Here is a 19443-nt window from a genome sequence, read left to right on the forward strand (position 1 = left end):
AGCAATGATCAGAAATGTGCATCTATTGCTTTGCATTTACAATCACAAATCCTACCTAAGACATACACACCCTACAAGAAAAACAAAACAAACCTGAACAAAAATCCACTTCCCAATCACAAATCCTACCTAAGACATACACACCGTACAAGAAAAACAAAACAAACCTGAACGACTGCTAACAAAAATCCACTTCCCCTTACAACGTCACCTAAAATGACTTTTTATATGAAGACCCTTAACTTCTTACCACCTTGATATGGGAGCTCTGCCCCCCACACCCCTGTATAGTAACTTCATGATAGCACACCCACAGAGTATTAGTATTGTGCAGCCTTTATCTATATTCTTTTCTAATCTCTTCTACTCTTTTTCAGTTAATAGTTGAGTTAGTGTACATTATAAAAAAACAAGAAATGCCATCACACAAAGCAATAGTACTAGACATCTGGAAGGCAGATTTTGAAATGGTGTGTGTCAAATGGGGCCCTAGGCAGGGTAATGGATTAATCTACAAATTCAGTGCCTGCTGCCCTTGAAGAGTAAATTATCTATATTGCATTAAAAAAATTGGTAAGCTGGTAGTACTGAAACAGGGAATGGCTGGAAAAATGACAATGGGTTCATAGTTACTAGGAATCTCATCCAGAGGACACACTCAGGAGTTCAGCAGCCCCACCCTCCCTTAAAGTGCACTGCAGTATCAGCAATCCATCTACATGATGTGGGAGTGGAAACCATAGCCTTGTACTCCAAAGGCACATATACTACCTGCTGTGCTACTAACGCTGCTTTTAAATTTTATAGTACAAACACTTACGGCCATATGCTAAACAAAATAGTTGAACGTTGAAAACAGATTTTGCATGAGCAACAGTAATATTCTCTTCCCTTGAAGCTCACAATTCGATGGAAATGCACCAAAGCTCTCACTTCCTTGAAAATGCACTGAAACTCACAATTCTTGAAAATGCACTAAAGCTTGTAATTCCTTGAAAATGTACTGAAACTCAAAATTCTTTGAAAAAGCACCCCTAATGTAGTCTGTTAGTTGGTGTAGAGAATTTAGGTGTATCTCCTGTAACAAAGGTACAGGGTCTGAACAAGTTAATTAACTAACCTACCATCCCTAACTACAGCATTTCACAAACACACACACATATGCACACCTACTGATGGAAAGAGTTGCTTGTCTCTCCTGGCAGCAGTTCTCAGTTCTCTGGCTTATCTCCCTCTCATAGCAGAAGCAGTAGTTCCCAATTCCATGGCTCAGGTTCTCTCTCAAAGTAGCAAGTTAGTCTTCACAAAAACAGGAAGTTCCCATGTTTAAATCTGCATTGCTATGCCTGTATCATACTAAAGATGCATTTAAAGATGCAGAGTGCGGCCTTAAAGAAGAAATTGCATGTTTGTACTGCACCCTTAAAGAAGAAATGTAATTAAGTTTTTAATTATTTAATCAAATGTTGTGGCAGCCCCCAGCCAGTGAGCCCTAGGCAACTACCCAGGTCACCTATTCCTGGATCTGGCTCTTACTATAGCATAATTCAATGAATGTTACCAGTGACCAATTCTGCAGAGAAACCTGAACTTGATATTGACATAAATCAATAGAACTATATATATATATATATATATATATATATACATATATATATATATATATATATATATATATATATATATATATATATATATATAGATCCCCTACAGAAGACCGACAGCTCACAACACCGACACCCACATCGCCAACACCAAAAGCCTGACACACAAAATACCGACAACAGCGCCACTGCAGAAGAAAGGAAAATACAATTTCCTTTTTACTGCTAGTGGGGGGCTACATCCCCCACACCCCCCCATAACTTTAATATACCAACTGCGAGATCACACTACAGTGCAGGAATGGAAATATTTCCATTCCGCACTATGGAGACTTACCATTTACCCCATTGTCTGCATTTCGTGTGTCGGGCTTTTGTTCTCGGAGATGTGGGACCCATATATGTATATATATATATATATATATATATATATATATATATATATATATATATATATATATATATATTATATATATATATACATATATATATAGACACACACAAACAAACATACACAAACAAACATACACACACATACACACACACACAAACACACACGGCTCCCTATCAGAAGAACAAAAGCTTACAAGAGTGAAAGTCTAAAGACCAAATTAAGAAAATCAAAAACCCAGAAGGTCAAAAAACAAAAAAAAATCTGCATATTTGACCACGGTGGTGCAGCGGTTAGCATTGTCACCTCACAGCAAAAGGTTCTTTGGTTCGATCCTCGGCTAGGGTGCCTTCTGTATGGAGTCTGCATGTCCTCCCTGTGGTCGCGTGGGTTTCCTCCGGGTGCTCCGGTTTCCTCCCACATCCCAAAGACATGCTGTAGGTGGATTGGACACTCTAAATTGGCCCTAGGTGTGCGTGAGTGTGTGTGTGTGCCTTCCATGGAAGGTTGGGTGCTGGGCTGGCAACTCGACACCACAAAACTCTACTGCCAATCATGAGCAGGCAGGGGATCTGCTGTGGCGACCCCTAACTGGGAAAAGCCGAAAGAAGAAGAAGAAGAAGAAAGAAGAAGACAAGTCCCTCTGCACCCTCCATACTCATTGCTAAGGATATATATATATATATATATATATATATATATATATATATATATATATATATATATATATATATATATGTACATACACACACATATCTATATATATATATATATATATATATATATATATATATATATTTATATCAGAGTAGGAAAAGGAGCAAAACCCCAATCCCCACTGTACAGGAACCCCACACAGTCAAGGTCGGCGTTGTTCAACTTTCCACATTTTATGAACTCAGTGTATTCCCAGCCTATGGAATGAGTTACCACTGTAGGTCAAACAAAACAAAGTACTTCTTAAGTCTGAGTAGCTGGTTTATAATGCTGGTCTATAATTTCTTAAGTTTGGCTGGAGGAGATACAAAATGTATTCCAGATCACCCCTTAATTCCCAGATTGCTCCAGAAGAGTTAGTAATCTCCAAAAAATAATAAAATAGCAGCAATATACAATCCCCACTGATGACATTGGTGTTAACCTTCTTACATCATTATGTCTCATTGCAAAAAGCCTGCAGATCATAGTCTGGATATAAGCAGTCCCAAAGAGTGCAAGCAGAATAGAATACACAGTCCTAAGCATTCAGTCTACAGCTTGTGAAACAAGTTCAGTATTAGGAGATGGTCTATAACAAAGCTCTAGGATGAGTCACCTCATTAAATGCCATGTATTTATCCTTAAAGAGGTGAGGAAGAAAAGGGGCAACATATATATCTTTAAATCCATCCATCCACAACCCCTTTTTTCCCATTTTTGTACATGAGGTCAGGGTGCCACTTCAACAGTGATAATCATATAGAGCCAAGGTTCACACTGCCAGATGGCTAGCCCTGCCACAGCTGTTCTCCATACCACACTTGTACACACACTCACACCTATGTCCAATTTAGAGTGTCCAAACCACCTGCTACATACCTTTGGAATGTGGGAGGAAACCAAAGCACTCAGAAGAAACCCACACACTTTTAAAATGTAGCAGACTGAACAGAAGGTACTCCAGCCAAAAATCAAATCAGTAACCCTCTTGCTGTGAGGCAAGAATGCTATTTGCTGCTCCACAACAAGCATAGGTTCATACATTCAAAGGTATTATTAGCTATTAATCTATGAGGATTTTTAGAAGCCTAGCCCTGCAGTTCCGTGAATTGTTTAACCCTGGTAATTTAAGTATAAATAACTCGGAGCTGGGTAAAACATTTACATGTTACCCCTATCCATAAGGGACAAGGGTACTAAAATGGGTGAATTTGCATATTCACTCATCCAGCTTACATTTGAATAGAGTAAGGAAAGTACTTTACGTGGAAAAGAAGGCGATTCCAAATAAGTGGTACACTCTGTGATCATACCTATCCCTCCAACATGTTCGATTTATGTTGCATAAGAGATTAGGATCTCCTGAGCAGGTGTTTATTCCACCTTTAGCCTTGTGGGTGTGCAGTGGATCAGAGAGAATAAGGTCTGTTGAGGTTCTGTATACACAGCAGAGACTGTCCCTCTGTAGCCTGTATGATACTGAGGAAAAGGGACAAGGATTTGAGATGACCATGGTGGCCATGGTAGTTTTTATGATTTAAACCATTGATTTTCTTGGTGAGGAAGTACTGTGATCATTCAAGTTGTGTTAAGTGTGTGGAGTGGTGCATACCAAACAGCACACCATACTCAGTGTTCGGCCTAATAAGTGCTGAATGCAGTGGAATGATTACACGCCTGGATATAAAACTAGTGGCTTGCAGCTCAGGGGTCAGATCACTTGTCTAATAAACCAGGACTCACGAGTGCAAATCTCATTTGTATAGTGGTTAAGGTGTTTACTTCACAGACACAACGGCAGCTAGTGTACTACTTACAATGTACTCTTACTAATAAGCTGTGCAATGAAAAAGAACGTTCTTATAACAGTGCATACATGGTGATTGAAGGACAATTTCTTGCACATATAGATTCCCAGGTGCCTATCTACAGAATCAATTTTCAGAGGTGTGGTCGTTGATGAGATTGCTACAGGGTACATCATTCTTGCCAAAGGAAACTATTATACATGGTTTGGTATTTAGTTTTAGTCCACAGTTAGGACAACTGTTGTTTTCCTCTTGGAGGATTCTTGGTGTCCTCTGGAGAGTTTATGATGCCACTAACTTTACAGTCATCTGCAAACCTGGTCAGCCACAAACCCTTAACATTATCTTTGACATGCAAGAAGTAAATGCCAGGGAAGACAGGTCTAAGGACTGTATCCTACAGGTTTATTGGAAGTGGTAGATCCACCTACCAAAATTTCCCTGCTTATGTTTGTGAGCCAGTTATAGAGCCACCTACCTTAATTTCCTAGGTTCTAATTGTAATCCAATTTGCTATCTAGTCATAAAGGTAACTGGTTCAACCAGTTCCCTGGGCCAGTACTATGAGCCAGCTCCCCACTCCCTCAGTTCTTAGCACTTCACTGTAGTAAGCTGATTGATACTTGTAAGTGATTAGCTTATTAGAGTTAGATATACTTAAATCTAGACCTCTCCCCAGCTCTTCCATTGAAAAAAGTACATTCTTTCGACCCCCCCCCCCCCCAGCCATTTAGGTCCTGTTTCTCCTTCCACATATTTAACTAAAAAAGCAGCTGCTACAGTTTATACCCTGCCTGCACAGAGTGCTACAGTGCTTATGCTTTAGTTAAAAAAATCCCTTAAACTGTAGCAAACTGCTTGCTACAATGTAACAAACAGCTGCCAACATAGAACACTACAGCACTCAGGTTTTAGTTAAAACAAACAAAAAAAAAATAATCTTTTTTATTTATTTTTTACTTTTAAGCTGTAGCAAACTGCATGCTACAATATAGCAAGCAGTATGCTATAGTTCAGACCTAACATGAAGTGGTACAACACTTAGGTTTGATAGCAAATGCAATACCAGATTTTAAAAGCTGGTATTGCATTAAAGAAATATTGGAATTGGCTGATCACACTCCTTACCACTTTGCATCCGGGACAAATGCCCCTCTCACCCCATCCTAGCTATACTACTGCATCCAGCTATATAGGGATTAACATTTAGCTGGGGCAGTTTATCAACAATACCCAAGAGTGAGAGGGTGCTGAATTCCTTTGCAAGGTCTAGATATGTGGTTTTTATTGATTTTCCCCTCATCCATTGCTTGAGTAACTTTCTTGAAGAAGTCATCCAGGTTAAGCAGACAGGATCTACCCTTGACAAAAAACAAACTGGCTTGGTCTAGCATTTGTAGGTTACTTATGTCCTTATTTATTAGTTCCATGATGATCCTCTCCATAGCCTTACCGATGAGACTGGTCAGGCACATGGGTCTATAATTAACATTGTCCACTGATGCCTCATCTTTATACAGGGAAATTACTGTTACTATTCTCCATTCATATGGCACTAAGCCTGTTTGGAGACTGATAACGAATAGTCTCTGTAGGGGGTTTGACAGGTCCTGTTTCAGGCTGATCAATAGTCACCCTGGTATGTTATCTGGCCCCACAGAACCAGTTTTCTTGGCCCTGGAAAGTTCTTTGGGGACTTGTTCTTGGTAGATTCGGGTGGGTTGGGGGGGCTTCTGATGCTAGAATGTGATCAGGGAATGCAGGGTGGGAGAGATAGAGCTAAAAGTATCTGCTAGTAGATTGGCTATGTCCTCCAGGTCCAAGTATGTGGTATCATTTACTGTTACCCAATGCAGTGCTGATCTTTGTTTCTGAAGCTTATAATGCAGTTAAAGATGGCTTTATGGTTGTCTTTTGTTGGGTGCAATTTACCTCATATAATAATATAAAGCAATACAAGTGGATAATAGTTCTCCTGAAGGAAAAGTAAAGGATCACTTTATCCAGCCCAGTTGATCAGAGGGATAAAGCCCTTACACCTCTCCAGACTGTCTGTGTTTATTTAGCAGCATGAAGGATGGAGAGATTGGACAGGGGAGGATGTGAATGAGAGGCTCACACCAGCTTGCCCATCCTGGAAGGGGAAGGGAGGCTGCCTAGACTCACTCCAAAAGCAGCAGTAAGATCCTGGTGAACTCCATGCTGCAAATGGTGTACCACTTGGTTGAGAGGTTATTCACTTCTCATTGGAAGTGACTGTGTAGCTCACATGGCTGCTGCAGGGTGGGACATGGTTAGGGCACACTCTGTGACAGAAGTATGACACTGTGCCAACATCCTTCATCCCTCACCAGCCACAGACATGGGATACATTGAGTCCAGGAGAGGTTAAGGTGGGTGCAGTACACCTGGTGAATGAGTAGAGGAGCTGGTTTCAGCTGAATGTCTTTTGTCAAGCTTATGTTCATGTCTGGACATTCCTGTGAGTTAAAAGGAGGAGAAAAAAGAAACAAAAAAGAACCATGAAGAGAAACTGAATGCAGATTTACAAACATGCCTGTCTTTATGTTGCACCTGTAAAATAAACACCAATATGAACAGCTGTAACTTAAAAAACATAAAAGGGAGCAGTAAAATACTGAAAACAAAACTACAGTAACACCAATCTCACTTCATAAAACTTTTATTGGGCACACAAATTAAGTAACAGTGCTCTGTTCTTCCTCAGAAACGGTGCATAGAAAAACACATATAGCTGTCTGGAACCCTTTGACCTTTAGCCATGCTTTATATTTACAGAAGGAAATAATGGCTCATTGCTTTGTGAATTCCCAGAATACTCTTTCACAAGGAGGGCTACACTGGCTGGTCAGGTGCAAGAGGTAAAAGGTACTTGCTTCCACAGGCAGCCCATTCAACATGCAAGCTTATAAGCTAGAGGTTTGCCTGGAGGATGGGAAACTGATGACTGGAGGCTAGCTCTCTTTTGTCAGAGAAAGGGATATGGAACACACAGCTGTAAAATTCTGGTTGTTACTCAGTGGTGGTAATCCCTAAAAGCCTGGGAGCATGCTCATAAGGTGCTATGGTGCACTGCATGCTTGCCTTCATGAGGGAGGAAGAATACAGCACTAGGATCTGAAATTCAAAGGCTTTCTGTTCATGTACTCTACCCTCTCATCTCCCTTCCTGCCTGCCATTCACTGATACCTTTTGCACCATAAGGCTAGCTACCCCCAGGAAAGGATGTCCCCAGCTAATGAAGAGTCCAGACGGAGATGGAAATAGGAAAGGGACTCAGTAAATGGAACAATGCAGAATTTCAGACCTCACATGGGGTCACAGCAAAAAGAAGGACAAAAGTGTTAGAGCTGTAACCAGTGCTGGACTTTAGGAATGCATCTGTCAGCTTTGAGAAATTCTGGAGAAGTAATGGGTGTTGGGACAGCGGGGTGGGGAATGAAGGTCTTTGTCCAGATGACAGCTGGGGCAGCATGTACAGTGAAGAAAGGGTTGGACACACATCTGTAAATTGTTAATGCCAGATAACACACTGGAAATCTACAGCTTCCTCTATTGGCCATATAATCCATTCAAAACATACCACTCAACTGTTCAGATTATTGCAGAATTTAGACTCAGATTTTTGTTTTCTTCCTCATAGCAAATCAGTTGTTGTGTCTTTTGGCTTTTCCCGGTTAGGGGTCACCACAGCGGAACTCCGGTCCGCTAATGATTGGCAGTTGATTTTTATGTACCGAGTTGCCAGCCCTGATGCACAGCCTTCAACGAAGATACGTCCATTCACGTATGTCTCCATGCAGAAGATGCTCTAGCTGAGAATCGAACCGGACAGCGTCTCACTGTGAGGCGACAATGCTACCGCAGCACCATCACCGCAGATTACTGAATTTCCTAAATAGTGACAGATATTTGAGTTTTAGACTTCATAGCCTTCAGAAAATGTATGATAGCATAAAAGCTTTTATTCCAGCAACTTTCTAAGTTTATAAGAACGATATTTAAATTTGTTCCCATTTTTGGGCCTTTGTCCCAACCCATTATTTTTGGCTTTGTCTAGATTTCTTGTAATAAAAGGTTCAGAGGTATGATTCAAAACTATCACTGCATCTGTCAAAACACAAATGTATGACATTCATCTTTGTTTAATCATCATAATTAACATGGAAATCAATTGCACTGAAGCTTCTAATTACAATCACCTTATTCTCAGTGACAACCTTCATACTTCTGAATGCAACTGTCATTTCAAATCACTACTTGTCTGAAGCCACGGGGCCTGTTTTTCTCACTGTGTAAACTGTCAATTAAAGAATATTCTAGCTATTGCAGTGATACAGAGATCCTGCTGCTGCTTGCAAATCTGATGATGTGAGTTGGAAGTAAGCCTGAGATGTGACAGAATACAGCAGAACAGCATACAAGTGTGTCACACTGCTGCAAGTGAAAATCCAAGCATGGATTTAAATGTAATACCAGAATAAAGCGGAAGCAACGACAGGCATCCATGAGGCACATATGGAGAACCTTTACTGACATCACTGCATATCTGTGTTTCAGAGACAAACAAACAAAATGTAATCAAGAATGACACTATATCCCTTACTATGCACTGGTTAGAATCTAGGATATGGCTCCTTCAGTTAGTGGATGCTTACATCTCTGGAATGAGATTACACTAAAATAAGCCAGATCCACAGTCAGCATCCTTAGCCAAAAGAAAAATATGACAACAAAAAATAATGACCTGAATGAAAGATACATGCCATAGCCTCCTACTAATCCACAAAGTGACAACAGTAGCATTCCTAAGGCCTCAACACTGAATTATATCACACAGACTCCGTTCAGTCAGCCTGAATTTACAAGCTATAAAGTCAGCTTCCTAATAGACGTCCCTGAAACATCACAGTTAACCTCTCTTTGAGGCAGTGTTGCCATGGCAGCTCTTCTAGAATGGCTCTGCAGCATACTAATACAATACATGCGTATGTATCAAAGAACGAACATTTTCTTAATAAGCAGAAATGATTATTTTGAAACTCTTAAACCACCTGCTAAGTAGCAGATCTGACATTTACACATAACTGTTAAATAAACTGCCTTATTTTAAACTCCTAATATCCCGGCAGAGCCCAAACTAGCAAGTGACGTATCTCTGTCTAGGCAATATCTTAGGGGCCCTGTGCAAATTAGTAAATAGTACGCCTTTTTAAGAATATTTTGACAGATGTGAGAACTACAGCAATTCTTTTATGGTTTCAAATAAGGTTAGCAGAACAAAAAATCTATGTGGTGCTAATTCATTAATACCAAGCCCTGCTGTATATATTTTCTGCACTACCATACAAAAGCTGTAGAAATGTTTAGGTTTTTCATCCTAGTATAAAGCAAATGCTATACAGAACAATTAGATTATCATCTTAGAAGGATAACGTCACAAAATCAGACTGTACTGTAAAAATCCTCCTGTACTCAGTGCAGGCAAACATACAGCAGCAGCAAGCATGCACCCATACCGCACACACACACACACACACACACACACACACACACACACACACACACGCACATACAAATTCACTATCCAGCACTGAAGCAAGGCATGCCTTTTTCAAATTGGTGGCTTTCCTGACTTGACATGAAAATAAGAAGGGACTCACCTTTCCCTGTGTCATGCTGAAGCGCAGGTAGGGCTTCCTGCTATGATTGAGGTTTTTCTTTAGTCCTTTGTGCTGTGCTGATCAGCTGAGTATTTAGTGAGAATGTCCTAATGTGTTTCTGCTAAAACTGCTACTGCAGTGCTGGATTACTCCTACTTAGCTCTGCTCTAATGCCCTTTCTAGCAACATCCACAGGCCTCTGGACTATAGTAGGAAGGACTGTACCATTCCTGCCCTCTAGAGAAGGGATCTTGGTGCTTATATAATCAGACATAGGTTGATGCAGAGGTTTTCAGCTTCATGCATGTACCACTTAAAAGTGCTTCAATAGCAAGTAGAAATGACAGGCTAATCTGTTGTGATCAGCATTCAGAAACCTTTATGCAGTTCATGTATGTTCATTTGGTGTAATCTTGTCCTGCTTTTTTAATTCTAATAACCAGAAAATCTGCACAGCTAAGAATTAAAAAAAAAGATCTGCAGGTGCTTTCTTAACAGCCTTCTATATATTGCTGTTAAGGCAGTTAAACAAACTCAAAAGGGCATAAAACCATAGTGGGCTAAAACAAGTCTTGGGGTCCTGATTTACTATTATGGGTCACAAAACAGAAGCACTTGAACAGTTCATGTATGGTGATAATCAAATATTGCTAAGCCCATTTCTGAAATAAAAGGCCATTATTGGATAATCACATATATATATATATATATATATATATATATATATATATATATATATATATATATGGATCCAGGTTACTACATCGACAACTAAGAAGATCGACAGCCACTTCCCCGACACGAAAACACCGACACATAAATAATCGAAACTGCAAATCACGGACATTTAACAGGTAACGGGTTTAAATTTCGCTAATCATGCCTACCATGTTTTAGTAAGTGTGGCAGTGTTATGCATGTGTTACGATCATTGTATTACTAAGTCCTTATGGTAGGCATGATTAGCGAAATTTAAACCCATTACCTGTTAAATGTCCGTGATTTGCAGTTTCGATTATTTATGTGTCGGTGTTTACGTGTTGGGGAAGTGGCTGTCGATCTTCTTAGTTGTCGATGTAGTAACCTGGATCCATATATATATACATATATATATATATATATATATATATATATATATATATATATATATATACATATATATACATATATATATACATATATATCCAAAAAGAAAATCCAGCACTTTACTTCAAAGCATCATCAGTGTGCAATTTCTTCAGGCAAGAGCCCGGATTTAAATAAGTTGAGCTGCAGACTTCCAGGTGCTGATAAAGGAGGTGCAGTTGTCATATGGGACAAGGAAGAATATCTTGAAGAAGCACATAGACAGTTGTTTGACAGCTTTATCAGCACCTGAAAGTCTGCAGCTCAACTTATTTAAATCCGGGCTCTTGCCCGAAGAAATTGCACACTGATGACGCTTTAAGCGAAACCGGCCACTGGTCTGTGTCGGGCAGACTATGCCTTAATAAATACTTCCTTTACCATGGCTGTTTGGATTTATTTGGTGAAGTAAAGTGCTGGATTTTCTTTTTGGATGTATTTCTTGGATTCTGTGCACTTATATATATAAACACAAAATTTAGAGTTTGTTTCCAAAAAGAATCTTATTTCTCTTGCTACACACATAATTCGCCCTCATCATTGATTCCTTTTGTATATTATACTCCTGTGCCTCCCTCACACTGGGTAAACCTATCCAATAACTCTGCCCCCATCTTCTGTCTTTTTCTTGAAGTTATAATTGGTTACTTTTGTCTGTAAAGAAGTCTTTTATCACGCACACCCCCCCCCTTCTATGAAGTTCTCCATTCTGTTTCACACTAGACTTCTGCACAGTGCTATACCATTTCTTGACCTTGCTTTCCACACTGAAGTACTTAAAGGCAGACCTCTGTCAGTTCTCCTGGATTGCTCCTTTTCTCCACAGAGTACATATTGAGATGTTAGAAATTCTTCTGTACTATAATGTACACACAGACTAACCACACCATTTGGACACTTCACTTGACCCCCTTCTTTTTAGTAAATGTTTTCAGAAAGGTGAGGTCCACTCCTATAAAAAATGGTGCTCCTATCACCATCTTTGGAACTAATCTTTTGTGTCTTTTCTATCCATTTTTTATTCTTAATTTATCCTAACCTGGCAAACAATAGGCACAAAGCAAGAATCAGCCCCACATGGGATGTCAGTCAACTGCAGTGCATATACACTTGGATCCGCTACCATCCATCAGAATCAAAGCAGAAGAATATGGCAACAATTACATGACACAGTTTGCTCTGGTACATATAAAACCTAAACACATACTGAAACTGATACTGTGCTAATGTAAACTGTATGCAATTATAAAAAGCACATTTACCCTAATCTGGGAGGCTTTGCCCCTACTTCCCCCATATTTTATTATTCTCATTCGAAGGTTACCTGAACTAAGAGAAAGAACAATCAGTTAAAACAGGAAGAGTACCATTTCAATCATTCTCTAGAATGTGCTATTTTCATATAGTCCTTTCTGCCTGCTTAATCAAACTAAAAACTAACAATGAGGTTTCAGGCATCTGAAGGGAACCCCACATAGTCATTGACATTCATTCACATCTACACCCATCCACACCAAAGACCAGTTTATGAACCATGTATCTCTATTAAGCCATTTATGGAAAAGTAAACTGATCATAACCAACAGAATAAACTCATTTTCAAAATTGCATGTTTTATTGCAGGGAGGCAAACCCACCCCACACAGCCCATATGAGTGGCTTACGTATGCACACCTGAACTTAATAAAATCAAGTCTTAAGTTTGTTGTATTCTAGGCCAAGGGGCACACATTGAATGCAGTAACTTCCTTTAATGGGCATTCATTTTGGCCATATGCTATCATATGAGCACATGGCCATTGCAAAAGTGATCACTAATCTTCCTGCCAGCAAGTCTTGGAATGTGGAAGCAAAACAAACTCTCCAACAAGAGGCCATATAAACATGGGAAGAATGCAAACTCTATATGGAGGCACAATGGGCAAAAATCAAATTAGGCAACAAAAGGCTGAGAGACCACAACCCTAACCACAGTTTTTAAAGTTTCACTGGAAAGCCATTCTTATTTTTGTGGTAGTGTGTGTGTGTGTGTGTGTGTGTGTGTGTGTGTGTGTGTGTGTGTGTGTGTGTGTGTGTGTGTGTGTGTGCGTGCGTGCGTGTGTGCGTGTGTGTGTGTGTGTGTGTGTGTGTGTGTGTGTGTGTGTGTGTGTGTTTGTTATTGCATGCCTTAACATTTGCAGGTGTTGCTTACATTCATGTTTTCTTTATAAAGAAGTGTAGAATCCTGTCCTACTTTTCTTTTGCACGATCAAGTTAGGAATCAGAAATGACTTAGGAATGCACATACACTGCATATCTTATATATAACCCACCATAACCATGACCACCAAACAGGAACAATTTTCCTTTCTGGGGAGGTGTATAAAGCATACATTTTCTAATCATTTTATATTTTTGTTCCAGGAAGCAAAACTCTTAATTGAACACCAGCGAAATTCACCAGCAAAATATCTTATTCCAATCTCTTTCTCTATACCTTCTAATTGTCGAAGCTTGCCTGGCATATCCCATTGTTGCCTGCTGGTAGGTATAGCCAGGCCTGCCTAAATATCCTTCATTTGTAGAATGACAGAAGGCATAGTGGCTTCAAAGAACAGCTCCAGCTGTATGTAACTGGGATTTTCATTCTTACTGCCTAAAGAGTGGATTAATTATGCACCCTTATCACCTACAAAAATGCAGCACCAAAGTTCCTGTTTGCATAACATCTGGCACAGCCTGCCTCTATTAGCATGCACCAGAGGCTGGACCTGTATTGCTGTAACCCCAGCTATTCACATAGGAGCTGAATAGTACTCTTCCAAATACCTATTTTTTCTCATGCCCATAAGCATTGCAGCGAACTAGGCTCATTCCTATGCATTCACAGCATACAGTCCTTGAGGACAGCCTGACTCTGCACCACCAGGCTACGCAGAAGAATGATTATACGGCATGTGCTTTTTATTTCTCAGCATGTTTCTGCAAAAGTATATAGCCCTGCAGTACACTGCATTTGATTCATATGGGAAAACACTTGCATTTGGTAATGCTCCTCCTGGTCATGTATAGCTCAGATCTTAGCAATAGGGCCTTTGTCCCATTTACCTGTAGCTACTGTATATTTGGACTTCAGAAGATCATTAGTAGCAAGTTGACATATCCCCTTCCAGTACCTAGCTGGGGATTTTTCTTCCTTGTTTGCGCTCACTGTTTGTGCAACCTTGCAAAACACTTCATGCTGCAATAAAGAATAAGGTTGCATGCAGCATTCTGTCTTGGATTACTTCTGAAGTTGACCTAGCTAAAAAATAAAAAGTGCATGTTTTCTATTTCAGAAGTAAATGTTTTCTGTTTCATTGTGAATTATGTAATATAATTTTATCTTGTTTTCATTTCAAACACAGTGCTTACTTCTGACCAAACTAGGATATACTTTAGAAACACCAGTCAGGCACATAGCCTATGTTACCCTTCTGCATGTTTGTTTGACAAACACTATAGTACAGAAATGATGTGCACCTCAAAGGGGACAGCAAGGTATGTTACTGTCCCTTTTGCTGAACTGCTGTGTATTGACACATTATCAGTGGATGGTTTTAGAAATTCTTTCTTAGGGCTGACATTTTTATGCTTAGCTGCAATTTGTGTCTCTTTAAATTTAGTTTTTCAACTAAATCTGTGTGTACAAAGAATTTTTTATACTCTGCGTGAGGCAACTGTGTCCAGAAGCTGTCCATATGATAGCTTCTCTTCCTCATAGCTCTTTTGCTATGTGTAAATATCTGAAACAGAATTCACCATGCAGGTAAAGGAATATCAAAGTGACTTAGGAGTAAGATCTTTACTACACAGTCCCAAGATCTGGGGTTCAGTCATTGCCTGTGTAGAACTTAATGTATGTATTATATGTCTGTATGAGTTTGTTATGGTTTTCTTCCAAAAGCATGCTGGTTGCTTGGCTACACTAAAACATCCATTTAACCTTGCTGTTGTGGCTAAAATGGGTCTGTGAAAGACCACTTAAATAAAATTAAAGAGCAAAGCAATATTTATCTTTTGGTGATATTATGGTCACAATATTTTAGAATCATGGAATTCTGTGATGTGATTATCATCAGGTTTGGTTATTGAAAAACTGAAGCTTTCAGATGGTTTGCTGACAAAATCTTTAAATGCCAGCTTCATCTATTCTTGCAGATTCCACTGAATTGCTGTTGTTGTTGTTGTGACTTTTGGCTTTTCCCTGTTAGGGGTCACCACAGTGGAACTCCGGTCCGCTAATGATTGGCAGTAGATTTTTACGTGCTGGCTTGCCAGGCCTAACGCACAACCTTCAACGAAGGAACGCCCATTCACGCATGTCACCACGCAGAAGACGCTCTAACTGAGAATCGAACGGGCAACGTCTAACTGTGAGGTGACAATGCTACTGCAGCACCACCACCGCTGGTCATAGATTCCACTGAATTATTTTTCATTATTGGGATTAATCAATAACAGATGGCAGGATATGAGTGTTATTCAAACATTAATGCATGATGGGTTTGTGTTGGAGTGGGTTTACCTTTTGATGATATGGAATGCCTGGGCTGAGCAACTTAAGGAAATCATTGAACCTTCAAAAACAAAATGAAGCAACAGCAGCCAAGCTGCGACTAGTACATTACTTAAATCTGCATAGGGTAATGTACATAGTGTGGCTATAAAAACTGCAATTGCATTGAAAACTTCATTTGACAATGCAGTATAACTGTGTGTTCTACATTATATAGTGGTGATGCAAAAACAGCCTAAATGTGGATCAGAAGAGTTTGACTGCATTATCAACAGGAAGAATTAGCAGTTTGTTGAACATGACATCATTATAGCATCACTTTTGCACTGTAGATCCTAAAATGTATAGCTAACGCCAAAACTGCTTATTTCTGTTTGAAATAAAGATAAATAGGAAAAGCAAAACATTAGGGAGTTCCAGACTAAGGAACTTCTCAAACTTTAAGCTAAGATAAAAGTGGCATAGACAGAACTTCATATGTATATCACATAAGTACAAGCAAGATGTGAACAGGTGCGCACAGAATTAAACTACCCTTGTCAAGCTACACACACGCACATACACGCACACACACACACACACACACACACACACACACACACACACACACACACACACACACACACACACACACACACACACACACACACACACACACACACACACACACACACACACACGCCCTATACATTTTGCACTGGTTTGTGATGTTACACCATTCAAATCAGATGGAATAAACATTGAGAATTTTATTTCAAAGAGCTTTTTTAGAGTAAGTTGCCTTTTTCATTGTTTTTTAGCCAGTGGGGAAGGTTTATGCTTAGTACAGCTAGTGATTAGTGGAAAAGTATTTGTCGTGCAGAGGCAGAAGACTGTTTAGTAGATTTTCAACAATTGTGTTACATTCTTTTTGTTATGTCACACAGGCTCTGACAGTGCTTAAAGGTCCTAAATGACTCCTAAATGATTTCACTTTAGGATTTTAGGAACACTGGTAGAGAACAAGGTAGCTAAATGGCTTGACCCTCAGATTTTAGTAACACTGGTAGAGAATAAAGAAGCTAAATGGCTTGACCCTGGGATTTTAGTGACACTAGTAGAGAATAAGGTCGCTAATTGGCTTGACCCTGGGAATTTAGTAACACTGGTAGAGAATAAGGTGGCTAAATGGCTTAATCCTGGGACTTTAGTAACACTGGTAGAGAATAAGGTGGCTAAATGACTTAACCCTGGGACTTTACTAACACTGGTAGAGAATAAGGTGGCTAAATGGCTTTTCCCTGGGATTTTAGTGACACTGGTAGAGAATGGTACAGTAATTACTAAATAATACTGGAGTAAGTATGGTGGGGATACAGCAACTTATGTGGAGCATTAGTATAGACCCAGTGTGGTAGGATATACTTCTTCCTGTATTGATTGGATCTAGATAGAATGCTAACAATTTTCTTCAAGGAAAAATATATCAAAGGTGTCTTCCAGTTACTTTTGTTGTGTTTGTATACCTGTGTTGGTTAAAGTCACATATCAAGAAGGGATTACTATTGTGTAATGGAAACATTCCCAACCAACTATTGGTGATGCTGTGTATACCTTTGATGATGTTTGCCTACTTGGGCTTCACCCTTACTGATAAATCATGTCAGCCATGGGTAAATATGGCATCACTGATGGTGGGCCAATTATTATTGCATTTGCTGTACTGCATCACCTGACTTTGGCATGTGACATTTGCATACCCCCCTTTTGGCCCAACTTTAACTGAAAAAATCATTTGGACCATTTCACACATATGCTTAACATACAAGTCTCTGTGATCATCCAAATCACAATGCCAGTATGGTTAATGTTGTAGCGTAGAAACTAATGCTGCAAAGTGCTTCTACAGAAACTGTACTTGTATGAACTACAAAGGACAAGCAGAGATAATAGAAAAATAAAACGTTACTCTCTGCCCCAAATAATAGATGGCTAAGATTGCTTTAATATGCATTTCCAATCAACTGATAATTTGTATGCATCTCTGATTACTGAATGTTTAATACATATTTAATTACAGAGTTACACAGGCTGACTCTAAAATGCAGTGAAATAATTGAACAGAATGGACTTTGTTAATAATGAGTAAACACAGATAACTGACGGACTTCACACCTACTGAAACTGGTGTAAAAGAAACATATCATATTATATCATTATCTGGCTCAACAAAGGAGCGGTGTTTTCTTTTCTTTTTAACATTTGGAGAATTAATATTTTTTGTGTCTTCTGCAAGTGAGGAATTAAACAATCAACCAATTATTGGGACTCGTTCTTGGTCATCTATGAATACTGGTCAGTAATAGAATGAAAAGAGGCTTTTTTCATCTTATTTCTTCATTTTGTTCTATTAGATCACCCTACCAACATAACCTGCATGCAGTTTGTTTTCTTACAGTGTACTTGCTTCAGATAGTTTTCTATGTGCAGAGATTCAGTGCCTATGGGAGCAATTGCTGGAAGTTATTATCTATAAATGAAGTTGTGGTAAACACCTTATGAGTCACATGAGACTTCCCTTGTTAATCATTGCCCTTGATACACATCAGCATTATCCTCTGTGCTGCTGTGGGCCATACTAGAGTGCAGATAGCCATGCCAGGCATTCATCATCCTTACAATTAAGACTAAACTGCTCTGGGGAATTGTTCTTTGGAACACTGCTCATATGCAAACAATGTACTTTGCTCTTCTGTAGTCAGTCATATTACTATTAGTTTTTTAATGTAGTGCCTTCTTACTTTTAGTGCATGTGCACATGCGTGCATGGGCATGCACACACACACACACACACACACACACACACACACACACACACACACACATTATTGTAGTCGTAAATAACTATCAATTATTTTATTAGTAAAAATGTATTTGCAGTCAATAACTTCTGATATTCCTAGTTATACTTATTTTGTGTTTTTTTTTCCTATCCAGATAAGGACCTCTGGATATCCAAATGCCTACCTTCCAGGATATCCTAGAAGAAAAAGATGGTTAAGTGACATGGGGTATGAACATTTGGAGACATGAATCAAATCTCTTGACAGATGTTGCTTTTTCACATCTCAGATCTTTAACATTGGGTTATATTGTTGGTTTATACATATTGTAGTCTAGTGAAAGTAGAACTGGTTCTATTGCATGACTTCTTATGGGACAAGGCAATTAAGCTTATATTATACCAATTTCATTATGATTTAGGTTCCTTAGGAAACATCTGTACATCTAAAATCCATGTCAGTAGTGACCATTGTACTCACACAAACACAAACTGCATATGATGGCCAATCAGTCTCAGCCATACATGTGCTGGGGGACAACCTCAAAGCTGCAAGAAACAGACACTCATCACCATGTTGCAAACATCCCAAAATTATAGTAACAGTGCCCAGTGCATATCATACAATGATATGCCTCATCCTTGCACACACACAGTAGTCTATTGTATTGCATAAATATACATCACACAGTTTCATTCGGTGTTAGAGAGATTCAACACAACTAATTTTATTTGCATAGAAACTACTGTTAGCCAACATAGGCCCAAACAGAA

At 39.2% G+C, this 19443-nt stretch overlaps 1 protein-coding gene across 1 annotated transcript in view; it reads right to left on the bottom strand.

The window, feature by feature from the left end:
- FAIM2 (Fas apoptotic inhibitory molecule 2) overlaps positions 1-10406 on the bottom strand; it is a 257188-nt gene extending 246782 nt beyond the window's left edge. Inside the window, exon 1 of the mRNA XM_044083822.1 lies at positions 10187-10406. Within this exon, the coding sequence (XP_043939757.1) occupies positions 10187-10201 (15 nt within the window). The 5' untranslated portion in view covers positions 10202-10406. The remainder of the gene's footprint in view (positions 1-10186) is intronic.
- Positions 10407-19443: the final 9037 nt, after the last annotated feature.

Source organism: Protopterus annectens, chromosome 9.part0 (assembly GCF_019279795.1).
Source record: "Protopterus annectens isolate FY-2018-M chromosome 9.part0, PAN1.0, whole genome shotgun sequence".
NCBI lineage: Eukaryota > Metazoa > Chordata > Ceratodontiformes > Protopteridae > Protopterus > Protopterus annectens.